Raw genomic sequence first — 20,537 nt, 5'->3', positions numbered from 1 at the left:
CGGCTTACGCAATTAATATACAAGATTCTCCCACCAAAAAGATTAATTTTGATTAAAACATTATATTGCTCCCCTTTTAAATGGTTAGTTATGGAAGGGACAACAATACCCACCACATGGAGAGGGAGATTAATCAGGCGCTAATGTACTACGAGATGACTCAGTGGTTAGAACGCGTGCATCTTAACCGATGATTTCGGGTTTAAACCCAGTCAAGTATCACTATATTTTCATGTGCTTAATCTGTGTTTATAATACATGTCGTGCTCGGCGGTGAAGGAAAACATCGTGAGGAAACCTGCATGTGTCTAATTTCAACGAAATTCTGCAACATGTGTATTCCACCAATCCGCATTGGAGCAGCGTGGTGGAATATGATCCAAACCTCAAAGGGAGAGGAGGCCTTAGCCCAGCAGTGGGAAATTTACAGGCTGCTAATGTAATGTGATGTAAATTTAATGTAATTTTACTACTAAAAAAGTACCAGGTAACTATAAACATTGAGAAGGTAAATCGTTCACTTATTATTTTAATGTTACAACAATAAATATAATATAAATAATACGTAATAAAACTTAAATAAGAATAATGAATGATATTTATAACAATTTTATTTAAATAAAATATATCATTCGTTTTGACTCGGCGTTGCTGCTCGTAAAGATTTCTCCAAGTTCTTCAAAGCTGGCGTGATGCTGCTCCCCAAGTCTTCAACGACGCTTGATAAATAAACTGTAATAATAATTTACCAGTAATTATTTTCACATAAACAATTTTGACGTGTACCATGGTGCATCACTATTGAGTTCTTGATAGATACTAATAATAATGAGTCCCCCGGCATAAACTGCTCTAGTGTTGCACATCGATAGACTATCGATAGTTAAGGTTTTAGCGATAATATTGATAGTCAATCAAAATCAAATCAAAATATACTGTAGTCAAGTAGGCTTTTCCAAGCACTTTTGAATCGTCATTTAACAAACTATTTAAAGTAAAGCTACCACCGGTTCGGTATGTAGATTCTACCAAGAAGAACAGGCAATAAACTCAGTAGTTACTATTTTTCAACATATAAAAATACAGTCATGTTAGATAAACACAATTATACATGTATGTCATGTCTCCTGCCTGGAAGTCAACGAGCGTTAACTCCACGCTTTGTTATCATGTCATGTTAGTATTGTCACGTGTGAATACTATCGATAGTTCCCCATGAGCAATACTATCGATACTATTGCAAAACCTATTACTTTTAACCTAAACTATCGATAAGATTTTAAATTAACATGGTTATTTTTATTACTAACATTACTTGTTCACGAGAACAAGACATTCGTAGATAATGTCGAAATATCGAGCTCCACCAAATAAAAATAAAAAACATGGTAAATATCCCGTTTTAGATAATGTTAGTAAACTATCGATAGTCCAAAACTATCGATAGTATGAATAGTATCGCTGCTACCAATAATATTGCTTACAGAGAGCTAGCGATTCTATTCATAGTATCGACAGAATTGTCACGTATCTATACTATCCATAGACTATCGATCACGGAAAACTATCGATATTATCGATATTGTCGATAGTGTCAATAGTATTGATCAAAACTATCCTATCGATAGTATCCTGAACAGTTTTCGTTGTCAACTATCGATTGACGATATCGATTTGATATTTGATTCTGCGACGCTGACTCAAATATCAAAGACGATTGGATTTAGACATAGACTACTTTTTACTAATATGATATATTCTTAACATTCCAAAATAAGAGTTAAAATTAAACTTTCGCAATAATTATATAAAAAAAAATCACAACTAATTCTATTTTAAAAAAATTATTTTAAATAATAAAACTAAGTCATTATCGTCTAAATTTTAAAATTCAAAAACATTTAATCATAAAACGCGTAATAGCGACAAGATACGTTTTCTTAAGTGACGTTCACGTACTTACCGATGTCAGTGAGGCAACGCTTTGTTCCCAGCGCGTCCATATTTTGTATATTCAATATTTTTTCAGCATAAACTTCGCATGTGTGCGTGCAAAGCTGTTAATGATAAAAATAAATTATACTAAATTCCAACCATAACAGGAGAAAAAACATTTGACAGCAAATTGACGCGATATCATTGGTCGAGAGCTCGATTGATCTATGATATTCACTATGGATTCGCGAAAAGATGGCGTTTTGAACGTCGACGAAACTGTCATCGGAATTTTTGAAGTAAAATTAAAGTGGAAATAAATAGTTTAGTGTTATAGTGTTGTATTATAAATAGAGATATATTAATAATAAACTCTTAGTAGTGCACAATATAGCTGAGTTATTAGCGAATCGCGTGAAATACGTAAATCTAAGGTTTGTTTATCTTTTTTCCTACTTCCATCGGAATAGGATATATATATATCTTTGTGTATATAGTCTTTTCCAACCACAAGAGGAGTAAAGCAAAATAAACGACTTTGACATTGAAATGACACGATGCCATTGGTAGAGATCACGAATAATCTGTGATATTAATTATGGATTCGCGAAAAAATTACTTTTTGATTTAAGTGGATATAAGTAGTTAAGTGCAATAGTGTTGTACTATAAATAAATATATAGCCAATAATTATTTATATTAGATATATTAGCAAATCGCATTGAATATGTTAATCTATGGTTTGTTTTTCAAAATTGGAATGGGAACAGGTGCGGTTGTGTGTTATCTGTTTAATAATAAAAGAGGATTACTTCAGTGAGGAACTGCCACGGCGCTTGATTCTCCGACAGGTACATTTCCAAATGTTGCGGTAACGTCATGAGATATTGTCCGATCTGTTTAAAAAAAAAGTTCGTAACTGCAGAAAATATTAAAATTACGCCACAGATATTCAATCAAAGAATAAATGTGAATGAAAGGAAAACGTGTTCCCTCTCTTTCTCATGCTCTCCGTCCCTTTCTATTGTATACGATTTAATATAAAACTATTTAAATATATATTTTTTTGTAATTGTTTTGAAGTACAATTTTATGTCTTCACATTTGGGTATATATTGTCGGACGTCGTTAATTTATTTCATTGTGTCTGTTCTTTAATACATAATATACAACGAACTTTTACTCGGTGGTAGGGCTTCGTGCAAGCCCGTCTGGGTAGGTACCACCCACTCATCAGATATTCTACCGCCAAACAGCAGTACTCAGTATTGTTGTGTTCCGGTTTGAAGGGTGAGTGAGCCAGTACAACTACAGGCACAAGGGACGTAACATCTTAGTTCCCAAGGTTGGTGCATTTGTGATGTAAGGAAGGTTAATATTTCTTACAGCGCCATTGTCTATGGGCGGTGGTGACGACTTACCATCAGGTGGCCCATTTGCACGTCCGCCTACCGATATCATAAAAAAAAAAACAACAACCGTCTGTCACTACGCGGCTCTCTTTCTCATTTTTTCCTATGAATTGTTTACAATAACGATTATTTCAATAACTTAGTTTTGTACGGTCAAAATATAAAATTTCGTATAAGACACATGCAGGTTTCCTCGCGATGTTTTCCTTCAAAGTCGACGAATTATAAACACAAATTAAGCAAATGATTATGCTACATTTCTGGGTAAAAATGTAGCGACATAGGACCAGCTCTTTCTCCATTAGGCTCACTGATGGGCGTCCACAAAGCCCTGATCACTGGGAATATTCTCTCGTCTAACCTCTGTGATGTATTCCTGCGGCGAGAGCGCGAAGTCGGGCAGGTCTGTCGATAGGGCGTCATTGTTGTGCCAAACCGACAGCTGAGGAATTTTCTCTGCAACGAATCATATTAAAATATTAAATATGTCGGCGGGAAACCACATATTTAAGAAAAACACGTGCCCGGAAATGATTATTTTAATAGTTGAAAAACGTTTGATTATTTAATTCATTTTATTAATTCAATCATTACTCTGATCCCAATGTAAGTAGCTAAAGCACTTGTGTTACGGAAAATCAGAAGTAACGACGGCACCACAAACACCCGGACCCAAGACGACATAGAAAACTAATGAACTTTTTCTACATCGACTCGGCCGGGAATATCCATGAAAACCGGTGTACACACTACTCGACCACGAAGGTCATCAAATTAATAATATTTAGTGAATTCTGAGATGTTAAATTATTCTGAAATATTTTCCATAAACAGGTGTTATATTGAGTGAATAGTTCCCCCACCGATTTCTGTTATAAAAGGTTGAGCGCCCGCCGGTATCGATTCTCCCCACCGACTACGTTCGGAGCCGAGGTGCGATCTCATAGGAGACACCCTCAGGACGAACGTCACTCGAGCCCAAAAGGGTTCACCTTAAGGCAGAGTCTTAACACTCGCCCCAACGTTCGGTGACGCTGTAGAGGCCAGTAGGGCCAACAGCACTACTCAATCAAGATACAAAAAAAAAATCCATAGGCTTCTTCGAGCCGTCGAAGCGATCGGACCTCCTCAGCTTGTAATAAATCAGAGAAGAATATTCCCTGCGTTTCATTTCATACTTCCGAGGATGCATAGACATCCAAACCCTGACATTCGTGACGTCAGCAACGCTGACGTCATATTTTCAAAAACAACCTGGGACAGCCCCTCCTTCATATAAATTAGTTCTTACTATTATTAAAATAAATAAATTAGACTCCTCGTTGACTTGATATAAGAATCAAAACCAAAATTTGCTTTATTCGACTACGCTTTTACAAGCAATTTTGAAACGTGATTTTATAAACTATATTAACCACAGGTTTGGAGTGTTCGGTAGAATCTACTACCGAGAAGAACCGGCGAGAAACTCAGTAGTTACTCTTTTTCAACATCTAAAAATACAGCCATGTTAGTTAAACACAATTATATATGTATGTCACGTCTCCGGCCTGGAAGTCAACGAGCGTTAACTCCACGCTTTTTTATCATCAATATAATCTTGTATCGAATAACATGGCTTCTTTACAAATGTATTTTTTACAAATAATTTCAATCTATGAATCGGCAAAGTTAAAAATATTTGCGGAATTTTACTATAGAAGCGGATACCTTGCCCCCAAGAATGTTCTGTTGACTTTGCGGAGTCGGTAACTTTGCGTTATAAGCTTATCCATACGACTCGTGTACATACAATGATTATCACTGATTCTATCAAAGCGATCAATGTATCTGATCTCTATAAAGCCACAGATCTGGAGATTTTTTTTTAAGCAACTTACCCAATTGCACGTCGATAGGGTGCCGCAGTATCGACCTGGCGAGGCCTTTGAGCGTGTCTCGAGCGCGACGAAGAGCCGCCACGCTGGGGGGCGATGTCCGGGGTTGCTGTCTCGTTTCCGCGTCCAGTAACATAGTCGGTAGATCCAGTAGGGGGTTGTCGGTTTTAGGATCTACAAAAAATTGGGCAGTATTTTGATAATTCTTAGACAAACGTATAATAGTAAAAAGTAAAAGTAACATTCTGTGAGTCTCCTAATGCTGAAGTAAAGTCTAAAGGAAATCTGAAGGAATAAGTCTGAAGGAAATCGTTTGGAGCTCACTCCACCACGCTGTTGCAATATGGATGGTTGATACACGTTTATCAGAATTTTATTAAAATTGGGCACTTGATAGTTTACTTCTTCTTCCTACATTGAACGTTCATGTGCCTGCCGCAGCCTACCGTCCTCGTCCCCCTCGCGGCGCTGCCGCTCGGCGAGCCGGTCGAGCAGCTCGGCCGCCGCGTGCTCCAGCGCCAGCGACGCCGGGAACGAGTCGCACAGCACGCCGGCCGCGCGGCCCGCCGACACCGCCGACTGGAAGCGCGCCTCGATGCGCCGCGTGTGCCCCGATATCAGGCTCGACACCGCCGACGTGAACGCCTGGTAAATGGAAATGCGATAGACAAAACCCAAATAGACATTGACAGCGAATTGACGCGATGTCAATGGACGAGAGTTTCATAGTCTTTCATAAAACCTTTGGATGAAGAAATAAAGAGGATGCAATTAAATGAAATAATATTTTATCTATACTAATGCGAAAACAAATCTGTTATTGTTTTACGGCCGAGCCACTGAACCGAATATGATGTAATTTCGCATTAAGTAAACTTCGACTCCGAGAAAAGACCTGAGCTGATGATTTTATACAAAACACCAAGTCCTAAATCATCAGCAAAGCAAATAGTTATTATTTATCAAGAACTGTTAGTAGGGCACAATATACACAATATAGCTGAGTTATTAGCAAATCACATGGAATTCGTAAATCTAACGTTTGGAATAGACTGTGAGGCTCGTCCAGATAGCCCAAATAGACTATACGTGAGCTGCAAATCGAGTACACAATCGTCTTAGGATAGACGCTCTTAGACAAACGATTCATAAACAATTATATAAACTGTTGCATATTTTTTTTAATATTCTAACAAGGCTAGTGCAAATCGTTAATTCTGAAGATATCCTTAAGATATTAAGGATATCTTCAGAGTTAACACAGTCACGATATTAGATTTGATGTACTTTGTGCTTGATTACACTGACTCGCTCAATACCGAAACCGCGACAATACAAAACCGTTATCCAACAGCGGCAATATTACCAGCGTTGCAGTACGTGTGTAGACTGATGATTATTTAAGACCGTTAATTTTTTAAAATTTAAGAAAAAAGTAATTAATTTGCATGTTAATAAACGAGAATAAGTTGTTGAACTGTTTCATTTGCTTATTCAAATATATATTAAACATAAGCATTTCGTTTACACCTATCTAAATGAACTATTATAATTAACCATCCCAACGATTGATTACAAATGACAATATTCTTTAAGAAAATAAAATATTACCTCAACAGAAGGAGCGTAGAACGGATATATAGCTGTTCCAGCTATCTTCTTTCCTCTTGTATACGCGGTGCTGAGCCAGACTTCACTTCGCTCCGCTACCGAAAGCAACGCTCTGGATTGTTCTAGAAGATCCTCCTTCAAACAAATGGCATAATACGAGGTTTGATGGCATTTTAAAATAGTTATGTTTATTTAGTTCACGATGACCAACCGAGTCCTCAGAGTAGGTATAAACAAAATGCCAATGATATTTCAACATTTGCCAATCAATAAATCTAAAGAAAGAAGATATATCTTCTCGTAGAGGGCACAGCCCTAGTCGTAGCCCTATTAACACTAATTAGAACTGTTTTATTAATCGAATCAAATAAAAATATTATTCAATCAATTAATTACACAATAAAAGCACTTGAATCGTCATTGTTTAAATAAACGTCAAGCTTCGACGTTCGGAAAGTAGATTCTACCGAGAAGAACCGACAAGGCATTCCTAGCAACTCGCATGTTGCAAAAAGTGATGGTTGAAATAGAAAATACTTTATTGAACACCATCACCAAATCGACCGGCAAATGTGAATTATCATAATTTATTATTATTGAAAGCACTTATCATTAAATTAAAATTAATTTGATGACATCCGTGGTCGAGTTGTGTGTACACTGGTTTTCATGGGTACGCCACTCCGAGGTCCCGGGTTCGATTCCCGGCCGAGTCGATGTAGAAAAAGTTCATTAGTTTTCTATTTTGTCTTGGGTCTGGGTGTTTGCGGTATCGTCGTTACTTCTGATTTTCCATAACACAAGTGCTTTACTTACATTGGGATCAGAGTAATGTATGTGATGTTGTCCAATATTTATTTATTTATAAATTAAATTTTAGAGTAAAATAAATAAAAACAGTTTTGTTACTAAAATATATAATAACAATACATATGCATACACATTATAGTAGAGGGTAGCAGAGGGGGGGGAGGTCATGACGTAATAAAAGAAAGTCATGTCATTTGCCATCAGGACACACGACTTGGTCTTATCTCTGATCTTAGCGAAGAGGAACCGTATAAATATCGTTACAATAACATTATTACTTTGTACAAGGCGATAGGCTGTTGTCTTTTTCTGGTGCTGTTATAACATAACATAAACATAATCAGCCTGTAAATTTCCCACTGCTGGGCTAAGGCCTCCTCTCCCGTTGAGGAGAAGGTATGGAGCATATTCCACCACGCTGCTCCAATGCGGGTTGGTGGAATACACATGTGGCAGAATTTCGTTGAAATTAGACACATGCAGGTTTCCTCACGATGTTTTCCTTCACCGCCGAGCACGAGATGAATTATAAACAAAAATTAAGCACATGAAAATTCAGTGGTGCCTGCCTGGGTTTGAACCCGAAATCATCGGTTAAGATGCACGCGTTCTAACCACTGGGCCATCTCGGCTGTTATAGTATTCGAAAAAGCAAATAGGCCACCCGATGGTACCTATCCCCCATAGATACCGACGCTGTAAGTTGTCCTTCCTCAATGCGCCTTTAATCTTGGTAACTTGGTGATGTGATGCTCCTAGTGCCTGTAGTTACACTTGGCTTACTCGTCCGTCAAATCAGAACACAATAAGACTTGGCGAAATAATATACGATGAGTCGGTGGTACCTACTACAAAGCTCTACCGTCAAGTAATATAAACCACTTTATAAGAATATGAGGGTAATAAAACGCACTCGCATTCATAGCAGAATGTTCTAGAAAACATATCTGTTACCTGTTTCACTTGCGGTTCGTCCAGGTAGCCCAAGAAGATAGCCGTTTGAAGATCTGTATATCTTGGCAGCAGGGCACGCAGCGGAGCGCACAGAGCTCGACCTAAGTCTCGGAGCGACGACTGAGGGACCTCGTCTGATAAAATAGAACAGAATAAACCTTATAAGCTCGCAACAAGGCCGTCAAATCACATTACACAACTCTGAGTGAGCCAGTGTAACAACAGGCACGATGCATGTCCGTACCTAAGATTGGGTGCGCATTTTGGGCGATGTGAGGCATGAATCTATGGGCAATGGATCTACTTACTGTCAGAACATCCATTTATACTCTTAACCAAACATAAGAGGATCAAAACCAAATAAACAACATTTGACAGCAAATTGACGCGATATCATTGGAGATCTTGATTAATCTATGGATTTGCGAAAAAAATGCGTTTTGAACGTCGACGAAACTGTTACCGGAATTTCGGAAGTAAAATTAAAGTGGAAATAAGTGGTTAAGTGCAATAGTGTTGTATTATAAATAGAGATATATTAATCATAAACTCTTAGTAGTGCACAATATAGCTGAGTTATAAGCAAATCGCATGAAATACGTAAATCTAAGGTTTGTTTATCTTTTTTCCTACTTCCATTGGAATAGGATATGCGTATGGCATTAAAATAGACCTCAATAACTCACCCTTGCTGGGTCTCGGCGCTTCAATCACGTTTCTAATGCAATCGATGAACTCGTCTATATCCGTTTTGAGATCGATCAACAATGTGAGCCCTTCCTCAGGGGTTTGGCACATTTTGAAATTAGCCGTAACTATCTGTAACAAAAAACAAGGATCACCAATTCTGTCGACATCGGTTGCGCCTGCTGTAAATACATAAAACTCAGCCAAACCTTTGTGGGTGACGGGTCCAGGGACAGTAACAGGTCTGTGTATAGTCTCACTAGTTCAGCGAGCGGCTGATCCGATTTCAGTACTGAAGTAAGCCAATCTACCTGGGAAATAAAATAAAAAAAAAATAACAGCTTTGAAATATTTCTGATGGCCAAGTCTCCTTCCTCTTTGGACACCCGGGTTAACGGATACGCATGTATCAGAATTTCGGAGAACACGCAGGAGGTGCCGATGAGGTCAGGGTTGAAACAAGATTCGCCTAGGACCTAGAGGAGCTTTAGGTTCCTCTGATACGTGCAAAGGATAGTCATTGCATCTATTGGATGAGGTTTCTATACGACTCGGATCATCCAGAGACCTTTAGTGGGACTTCTACAATTTTTTTTTACGGTTTTTCAGAATATTTAGAAAAAAATATATACGAAACAATGTTACACGACGAACCTGCGTGCTGGCGTCCTCCGCTAGCATCCTGGTGAGGGCCCTCAGCGAGTGCTCGTGCGCGCGAGCCCAGCCCGCCGCGCGCCGCCCCGCCGCCGCGCGCCGCCAGCACACGCGCGCCGCCGCCCCGCGGGACATGCCGCGGAACACGCTCGCGTACGCGCGCGTGCGCTCTGCGGCCACGACGCGATAGCTAGCCTAAACATGTCTGCTGTCTGCGCGTGCACCCTTGCGCAGACAGCAGACATGCCCTTTTCCTAGATTAACTTTCAAATCGGACCAGTAGTTCCTGAGATTAGCTTGTTCAACCAAACTGTTTACTCTATTGTTGTATTCAATTTTATAAAAAAAAGTGTAATCGATTTCAGAACGTTACTCGTATCGCTTTGGTAGTCATAAAAGACTTTTCCCGCGTAAATTACAAATGATCGTCGCCGATATAACGTAAACGGGAGATTTTTGACCATTGCAATACAATTGAGAAATCAAAGAAAAGCCAGGAGTCGATCGTTCAATCGAGGAAGCTGCTTTCCGAAACGGTGCAGTGTTAGTATTTTAATATTGACGATTCAAAAACGCTTCGTTGTGAAGTTTACTTGAATAAAATCGATTTGATTTTATTTAATTGCAATTGACAGTTCAATAGGGTTTTCTTTGTTTTTTTTTTTTTAATATAAATTGATAAAGGTAACATCAGATAGAGCCATGCAATAGTATATTAAGTTAAAGTCACTGGTGATATATTTCATTTATTATTTATATAGAGATAGATGTCGCTGTGAAACGGATATTTGGATCAACAGTCTTCAGAAGTCTTTGAGTAACTTTACATTGTACGGTTTGTGAGAAAAAGCTCAAACGAATGTGGTATCTAAATCGGCGTCTCATCGCTTCATCCCTTTTCCGCAGACGGGTTACCGTAAAGCTAAAGAGAGACAGGACGAATGTTTTATCCGTTCAATGTTATCGTACTTTTAATGGATTGACGTACCAGAACGATATCAAATTCATTATTAGATGTAGTGAGAACGGTTACCCTTCAACATCAGATCGATATTCATCCAATATTCCGACGACATCCGATTTTAGCTAAGTTTGCTACCAACGACTACGCGGGTTGTGCAGTTATCAACAATGAACTTACTAATTTTATAAATAAGCGCACCTTTACAAATTTTCTTAAATTTGGCAACAGAAGCGTTTTAATCGATTTCTAGGATACCGTTGCTGTTTGGTCGTATCCCATCGCGGTCACGAGTGGATTGCGTTTGTTGAATCATTATTTTTATAGTGTGTACGTGTGTCTTCTTACCAGCGTCCATTTGCGTCAGCGCATCAATGAGGGGTGAACTTATCGCGGCCTCCAATCTGTTATATAACGTCTCTAGCTGCATTCTTTTCATTTCATAGTCCGATGACTCGCTTAGTGCCTGAAAAGTGCGGGGGTGGGGGTCGATGAATCGAATGATCTAGAAATGAGACCTTTTTTACGTAGATTTTAAGAAGGTTTAAGAGCTCTTCGTAAATGTCACAGCACTGGGCTTAGACTGTCTTCCCTTCTGAGGAAAAGATTTAGAGCTTATGCAACTATGATCCTCTAGTGTGGTTTAGATACACATCTGACAGATTTTCATCGGACACGTGCAGGTTTATTCACGATGTTTCTTTACAACCGAGTAGGCGATGAAAGCTTTAGAGTTGTGGTGCTGGAGAAGAATGTTTCGCTTACCATGGATGGCTTAAAGCACAAACAAGCCTTTTTTGAACCAGTTAAACATAACAACAAAGCTCTCAATGATGTGCTACCGAAAAATTATATGTCGAAGAATCAACAAGTTTAACTGGAATCTATTTCAGTATTTATCGTATTCAAATGGATATGGTACTCAACGTCAATCTAGAACCTTGAGCGAGGTCGCCACTACATCGTAAGTATGACGTACTTGAGGTGGGAGAGCCGACCGTGTGCGCAGGCTCAGTTGATCGGACGAAATCGCAGTGTTACCAACTGAATCGTGCTTCATCTTGTCAATCTTGTCATATTTTAAAGTTATTGTAATTTAATATTGATAATACACTACCAACGTGAACAGCCAGGCTTTAATTTTGAAGATCCCCATGTCTGATAACGAGTTGAGGCCTAACCCCTCCTTATATACAACATTTCGGTCACATTGCTCGCCGTCAATCAGAAAACCAAGAGAAGTTAGTTGTGGTGGGAAAAGTAGAAGATAAAAGACCCAAAGGCCGAACACCTAGCCGCTGGTATGACTAGGTAACGTCTTACACTGACCTAGCAATAGCAACTGCTCTAAGGGAAGCTGAAAACCGAACGAAATGGAAAAATATCGCAAACAATGCAACGCAGGATTTTCAAAGACCTTCAGTGATGTAAAGAGGAGGACGTGATGTATTGAGCTCATGAAAACTCAGTAGTCTTTTCTGGGTTTAGGGGAAATACCACTTATTACACTGTCTAAGCACCAATAAATTAAAATACCCAAGAATACTATCATTTTTTTTATCTGTGCCCTTACCTCCAAACTTGCCGTCATCGCCGTCACTTGTTCCCCTAATTCCATCAGTTTTTCCTTCTGCGTCGGCACACCTGCTTCCAGTATGTCTTCTAATGAAGTCGCTAGGGCAACCCACTTGTCCGCCTCTCGGAGGGTTGAAGCTGCATTCTAATAATTACCCAGTGACTTATGAGTTGTAAAACTTCACCAAGGCCAAAATCTATTTGTTACAATTAATGGACTTCATATTTAAAAGAACCCATATGAGAATCTGATAAGCAGTCCCTTTGACTCTGTTTTATTATATGAAACCGAATTTAGGGGAGGGCAGCCGGGCCACCTGCCCCCGGGCCTTTACAATAGAGGGGCCTCTATAATGTTTAGACGAGATAAGAATTTTAATGTAATGTATGTTTAGATATCTGGATATAGGCAAATTACAATAATATTACTAAGTACTGTTTTAAAAGACACTGATACAAAGAATAAAAAAATTATTGACAAAATTTACTGATAGAAATGAAATTGTTCTAATTAATTTGTAAAATAATAATTAGGGGCCTCCACTCTGTTACCCAGGGGCTCCACTCCTTTGTGTACTGGAGTGTACTATTTTTTTTGGACGCATACTCAAACCTCACCTCTAACCGACTTTTTAGCTGATCAATCTTTTGCAAGCTCTTGATTGAATGTCCCGTTTGTTCCTCCACACCTTGGACCTGTTCTTCCAAATTCACCAGTTTCTGTTGCAACAGAGCACCTTCCAGCTGCAACGTTGACGCATCTTGGAGAACACGAGGTATAGACGTCACAATCTAAAAATTACAAAAAAAAAACAATTTTATTTTTTGTCGAAAAAAACACCAAAACAATGAAAATTATTGTTAGGAAATCGGCATAAAAATCTATCATACAATGTGTATACCTACATTATTTTTTTATGTATATTGGCATGGCTTGATGGAGAGTTGCCACAAAGAAACTTCCCAATAACAGAGGAGGTTTTAGCCCAAATTACCAAATGTAAGCACATCACAAGATGCCTAAATGAATTCCGTGAAGATCTGAGCAATATTAAACTATGAACAATTAATCTATTTTTATATTACCTGTGTAGTTGTTTCGTCCAATGAATTGCTTAACTGTTTCATGTACAGCTGCAATCTTGTTACTGTGTTAACTACAAATATCTATAAATAAAAAAAAATAAAAAAATTTATCAATATTTAAAAAATAGTTTAACAACAAGTGTTAGAAATTTAGTCTACACTAAACTGTTATTAGAATCAAGTATCTGTATGTTCAGGTTCATTGGAAACTGAATGAAATTTTGTTCTAAGGAGTACACATACTTAACTGGTGGAGTCAAATAAATGCTTGTGTCTTTGTATTAAAGACGATTATGTAATAAAACATAACAATGAATCAATTTAACTTATAAATTCGTAATCTTTATTCAATGAAATCAAACTATATTTTATACAAGTAGGTGTTTTGAGTATTAATTTCACACTTTATTCATAAATTTGAAGCTACCAATGGTACAGAATGCATATTCTACTGTGAAGTAAATAGATACAATAGACTACTATTATATAGAATATGACACATAGTGTCACACAATAATTGGATTTACTTATTTCACTGGAAACCAATGAATACTAACACTTTTTTTATCATCTATATAACATTTTAATATATCAATGAAATTTAATAATTGGCAAAGCTAAATATATTTGAGCAATTTGATTATAGAAGGATTACAATTGTTAATCGAGTTCCTTTTGCCAAATCTTCTAAAAACAGGGTACTTTCTCGTGCAAATTGGTGGTATAATACGTTTAATGTATCTACATTTAATAAAGAATTTAAATTTCTTTTCTACCTCCAGTTAGGAGTTCAGGATAAATATATCTCGGATCTGACGATCAGCAAAATAAATATAATGAGATAATTGTTTTTATTATTGCATGTTCTAATAAAATAGCCAATGTTATAAGTTTAATAAAACCAATAGCGCAAATTATTACTTGTGGTATGTTTCATTTTATACATTTAATATTTTGTTTTGCATAATTACGTACACGTAGAAGTACAAGAAGAATTATATTAATTATTATAAGATATCATTTTTTTTTTTTAATTTAAAGCTAATTAATCAATGATGTGATATCAAACCTCTTTTTCCTGATTTCCACTTGTACTCCAAGCTTTATTTATCCACTTTTTAGGATCAAACTCGTTATCAGCAAATGTCTTTAAATCCTAGAAACGAACAAACGAATGACATGTTTAATATTTTAAAAACTTAACAATATTTTATATTATTGATAAAATTACCATCTTGAAAGTGATCCAATTGAATTTTTATTTAACACTTTATTTATATTGTTAGTAAATATATCGGATTTAAAAATAATAAGTTTAATGACGTATGACATTTACACATAATGTTTTGTCAAAAGCAGCTGATATTTGAAATTAACCAATAAATTATGAAAACTTTAAAACTGATGATTTATGTTAATCGAAGTAGCATTAATTATACGAATTGGCTTAAATGTCATATCAAATATAAATAAATATCAAATTCTGGAGGGTATAGCAATAAATTTTATAAGTAATGTAGATAAATATGTTTGTTTAATCTATGGTATGGTAATAGTATTTGTAATTTACTCTGTGGCCCGGGTCCGTCTATTTTTTTAATTATTTTCGTAGTCTGTGATTTCGAAATGGAGGTAAAAGAAATGACGTAGAATTTATAAAATGAGGATATTAACAGAAAATTTAGCAATAATTTAAATAACGTGAAATAATAATAATCATATTTATTTTACTTGTAATTTTAAATGTGTATTCTTCTATCTGTATATATTTTTGAAATTAATGGAAGGTATGTTTAAACGATTTGTATACTTTCTACTAAAGCTATCTTCGCATTTGTTTGGAACACAATATTGTGATTATAAAAACTAATCATTACAACTATATATTCATGCTTACAAAATTTATACTTACAAAAAAAATATCTAAATTTAATATTTATCTAAATTTATACTTACAAAAAAAATTATCTAAATTCAAAAAAAATAAATATATGTTTTATTAGCGTAATTTCAGCGATTATCGTAGATAAATTTAAATTACTCTTATTGTTGTATCAAAACTTTATTCTGTAGTAGTTTTGACAAGATATAACATTTTCATTTAATCACCACCAATACGCCACCAACCTTGGCACAAAGATATAGTACCCCTTGGTCCTGTAGTTACATCGGCTCACTCACCCTTCAAACGGGAACACAACCGTACTAAATATTGCTGTTAGGCGGTAGAATATATGATTAGTGGATGGTACCTATCGAGATGGGCTTGCACAGAGCCCTACCAAATAAACAAATACAATGTATATTTATATCATTTAAACACAATGGAGACAAAGTCGTCCTTAATCTAAGTATTGAGGCTAGTTAAATGTAGAGATTTTACTAGCACAAAGACGATGTTTGCAAATAATAGTGTATAACATCCATATCTACCACTCAAAAACTTTAAACAGAGGACGCCTACTTGTCGTCATAATATAACATGGTGATCTTTATTTGTATCAGCAATATATGTTAATTATAGTTCTATAATATATATAAATGAACACTTGTATATAAGCTAATTAATTTAATTCAGAGTCTTTGTTGTGTTGCGAATGTTTTGCTTTTTAATTTTACACACATATACTGTACTTTTCATAAAATTAACCAAAATACAATAAAGTTGAGTAGAGTTTTATGTTATTGTTATGTCTTTTTTTTTTTTACAGATTTACTCAATCGTCCAAGCATGAAAATTAGTAAAGATATAATTTCTTATAAATCTTTGAAGACTTCTAGTGCTGTGGCTTGTGATTTCTGTGATAAGAAGTTTAAAAATAGGTAAGATAATTAAATTCCTAGCTTAGAACATGGCATAGTTGTGTCAGCTCTTTAACTTTAAGAAATCATTATTATATGCTGTAAGTGAGTAACATTACCATTATGTTTGTTGTACTTTTATATCTATTTTTGTCTTGTTGGTTTGTATGTTTGTCTAAATTTGTGCTGGTTTAAGTTTTTATTATTATATCAATAGTGCTGTAAATATCTGTAGTTGTGTATCGCACTGCATCGGTCAGTGTACTTCTGATTGCATTGTTTTTGTGAATATGCCGATGGTGTTTCAAATAAATAAAAATTGGATCTAGGAGAAGCAATATACATACATAGTATTGTCAATTTAGGTAGTTAAACAACAAATACACTAGAGTTCATTTCGACTGGCAATATGACATGCTCAACTCAATCAACATGATGCTACAATGTTTTACATGACTTATGTCTTCTCCAGCTCTGAAAACGACCATACATGTAAGGTCATGTGAGCTGACATGAAAATGGGGCAACTTAACTCTTACTCCCATCATCTATACTCCGATTACCGCTTCCTTAGACGGTAACGATGTTCTGGTATAAATATTTGAAGGGTAAATCTTACCATCTCCAAGTGTATCCAGGGTATTAACTTCGGACGTCAATTCTATAATCACTTAGTCTCGCGGATTTAGTTTGCCCCGCAGCATGTTGCTCAATTTGTTTTATAGTGTATACGGGGCTTAAATGCAAAACATATCGAAATTACATGTCTGTGTGTTTTATCAAGTGATCGACAATTGATATGTTGTTTTGAATAAGTAAGATATAAGCAAAGTTTGAAATTGCTTCAATAATTGTTATTACACTGTGTCTAATCTTCTGGATCATAGATTATTTTGTCATTTTAGCAAAAATATTTATATATATCAATTTTTACCACTAGTTTTAAACTGCAGTTTTTTTTTATATAGTTGATATCTAAATTAATTAATTTTTTTTTTAATATAGTAGTCTATACAATGTAGAGACTTATTTTAAATGTTGTTAATAAACATGCTGTAATATCGAATTAGGACAACCATGTCCTGTAATGATATGTATACAGTTTTATGTTATAAATAAATAAATTAGATCGAGCAATCATCAATTTTATAAATCCTGTGATATTATAAAAGTTAGATAATAAATTATATTGGTACATTATTGCTAACTCCATTTGGTGTCTAAAATGTCAGTTTTGTAAATAAATACAAAAACAAAAAAAAAGTTGTATTGATAACAAAAAAAAATCCAAACTAAAGGATTATAAGTGAATGGCAACTGGTTTTTTTAGATGCTTTTTGGGGAAGGAAGGAAATAATATACATTTGCATAATGTTTTATTCCTATAAGTTTAAGAACTGTTTAAATTCAACACTTTATCTACTGAGCGAGATTGGATTTGGTATTTATTTAACATTTCTCATTTTCAGATACGATAGTATAGTTCATAATGCATCACACATTATAATACCTCTGTGGGCCCAAACGTTATATAGATGCAGTATTTGCAACATATACACAACAACGGTTGAAGGTATAGAGACTCATAACGCTAGGAAACATCAACAACCTCGGAATGTTACTAAACCAATCAATGGAATAAAAAGTGAAACAATATTAACAGACTACAATAATGAAATAGAACTCGATATAAATGGTGATGAGGGATTGGTTGAAAGTAAAATAGTTGAGAACGAACCAATCAGAAACAGGCTTAAATTTGAAGAAGATGTTTTAAGCTCGAACGGTTTAATAAAAGACTTGGTGACGCAATGTAAGGTAAATATTCAGTTAATGGACACCCCATGGTCGTACCAGTCCATGAAATTCAGCAATTGTAACAGTACCACTGTTTTCAATGAGGATTTTGTTAAAAGTGACTTTGATGATCTGTCAACGAATACTCAGGAGCCTGAATATAATTGCATAGATTACTCGAGTTTAATGAAACCGGGGATTTTCAATTGCAAATATTGTTCTAAGTCATACCCAAATAGGTGAGTCTGTTTATTGTGATATAATTAATAATTATGTATTTAAAATTCTGATCAATAATTTGCCACCATTGATAATGGAAAACGATAGTGATATAAATAACATTTGACAGCAAATTGACGCGATATCATTGGTCGAGCTTGAATTGTCTATGATATTCATTATGGACTTGCGATAAAATTGCGTTTTGACCATCGATGACTTATCGGAACTTTGGATATAAGTAGTTAAGTGCAATAGTGTTGTATTATAAATAAAGATATATTAATCATAAACTCTTAGTGGTGCACAATATAGCTGAGCTATTAGCAAATCGCATGAAATACGTAAATCTAAGGTTTGTTTATCTTCATTCCTTCTTGGAATGGAATAGATTATGACATCATGTCAATTAACTTCTATAAGTAAAAAAGGACAAAAGGTCTCGTTACGTTGTATAAATATTATTCAGAATTTGTAACCATGTTGGCCAGAAGGATTGGGAATAGTGTGTCCAAATATTTGTTAAACTTGACCGGGCTGTTTAGTTTGTGACGTTTTTGGGAGTATAAACTGATCGTAACGCATTCTGAAGCCGTGCTTACAGAGCGAGTTAATTTAGTCAAATTATGGCTAAAAATGGGTTAAAAAAACATGAACGAACACAGTTTGGGGATTTTAAGGGTCGTTAGTAGTAGTAGGTGTATTCTGAGCATAAATTCCAATTTGAGGAGTTGTACTGAGGTCAGCTCAAGGTCATGTCGATGGAAACGCGTTTAATTCGATATCTCGAGAAATATCAGTGTTAGGCAAAAAATTGTAGAGATCTTTTCTCTTCTCAATGAAATTTATTAACTTTTTTATTTGATACTTTTTTTTATAACATTAATATTTTTCAAATTACAACCGCAAGGCAAAAATTTTACTTTTTTCTCTATTTTTCGTCGTTTTCTCCCCAACCATTCAATTTTATTAAATTTTACCGATTCTCAAAGTGTAGATCTTTTAATTATGTACAATTTTTGTCTGAAACTTTTTTCTGTAATGCCAATAACTTCGGAGTTATACATTACTTTACTGAGCGAAATCCGCGCCATTGTCGCAACGTATGCCCCGATACCGTCAGAGCCTTCAGTTTTAGCGAATCACTTCCATCGACCTCGGGTGCTTAACTTTACCAATTTTATAACCTATTTTTTTTATCAATAAATGTGTGAAACAGTTTGAATTATTCATTTTCTTATTTTTGTAATCCTCATTCACATTATTATCCCATATAGAATAAAAAATACCCAAATGAAATACCCAATTTTCAAAGAGTTCAATCGATTGACCTTTTTATATTGCGACACAAATTGTAGAGTGAACTCTAACGTTGTAGTCATCGCTACTACATTAATAAAAAATAAAAAAACAAAAAGAAAATATACTTTATTCAAGTAAACTTTTACAAACACTTTTGAATCGTCATTTTACGAACTAAGTATAGCGACAAGAAACTCAGTAGTTATACTTTTTCAGAATTTAATATACAATAAAAACTACATAATATGTTTTCTATTTCAGGTTCTCGTTAATAAAACACGAGATAAATCATATGAAAATAATAAGGGGAAAACCGTTATTGTGTTTATACTGTGACAGATTTATCGCTGGCAACTATAAAACATTGAACGTCCACATAGCGAAACGTCACCCAAACGTCAAAGCGAAGAGATTCAAAACGTTTATCTGCAAGCGTTGCGGTTTAAGGTTCAGAAAATATAAGAAACACGTGAAGAACTATCACGTCTACGATTGCCTCGAATGCGGTTTGGAATTCAACAGCGCCGAGCAGAATGCCAGTCATTCGAACACACGCAAGTGTCCCAAATACAAGGCGAAGATGCTGAAAGTTTGTGACCTCTGTTACTCGTTTATGAAGCGGCGGATTAATTTAATTTATTGCCTTATGGGTGATACAGACGATGAATTAGGTGTACGGTACCCCTGTGACAATTGTGGGAAGAAGTACTTTGTGCTGAAACTGGTGAAGCGGATACAGAAAGAGAGGAAGTGCTGTTACAGGGATCAGAAGAAGATGACGAATGAGGATAGATTGAAGAATATACAACATCGGTTGAAAAGATTAAATCTCTTGAATAAGTTTTAATGTGTTGT

General features: G+C 35.6%; 2 protein-coding genes across 2 annotated transcripts; one reads left to right on the top strand and one right to left on the bottom strand.

Annotated features, from left to right (window-relative positions):
- Positions 1 to 580: 580 nt before the first annotated feature.
- Positions 581 to 14,905, bottom strand: LOC113403260 (conserved oligomeric Golgi complex subunit 7). Its single transcript, XM_026643728.2, has 17 exons — positions 14,794 to 14,905; positions 14,632 to 14,718; positions 13,563 to 13,643; positions 13,095 to 13,268; positions 12,475 to 12,621; positions 11,250 to 11,367; positions 9,941 to 10,110; positions 9,496 to 9,597; positions 9,286 to 9,418; positions 8,600 to 8,733; positions 6,836 to 6,970; positions 5,671 to 5,869; positions 5,228 to 5,398; positions 3,709 to 3,803; positions 2,748 to 2,831; positions 1,964 to 2,057; positions 581 to 732 (listed from the first exon to the last, which is right to left on the bottom strand). The coding sequence occupies exons 1-17, from the start codon at positions 14,794 to 14,796 to the stop codon at positions 629 to 631; spliced, it is 2,031 nt and encodes a 676-aa protein (XP_026499513.2). The 5' UTR covers positions 14,797 to 14,905; the 3' UTR covers positions 581 to 628.
- Positions 14,906 to 15,153: 248 nt separating this feature from the next.
- LOC113403261 (zinc finger protein 568-like) lies at positions 15,154 to 20,537 on the top strand. The gene is made up of 4 exons (XM_026643730.2): positions 15,154 to 15,349; positions 16,274 to 16,385; positions 17,834 to 18,400; positions 19,944 to 20,537. The coding sequence occupies exons 1-4, from the start codon at positions 15,343 to 15,345 to the stop codon at positions 20,527 to 20,529; spliced, it is 1,272 nt and encodes a 423-aa protein (XP_026499515.2). The 5' UTR covers positions 15,154 to 15,342; the 3' UTR covers positions 20,530 to 20,537.

The sequence above is a fragment of the Vanessa tameamea genome, chromosome 29 (genome assembly GCF_037043105.1).
Source record: "Vanessa tameamea isolate UH-Manoa-2023 chromosome 29, ilVanTame1 primary haplotype, whole genome shotgun sequence".
Taxonomy (NCBI): domain Eukaryota; kingdom Metazoa; phylum Arthropoda; class Insecta; order Lepidoptera; family Nymphalidae; genus Vanessa; species Vanessa tameamea.
Note: the sequence above shows the minus strand (reverse complement) of the source record. Positions and strands in the feature narration are given on the sequence as shown.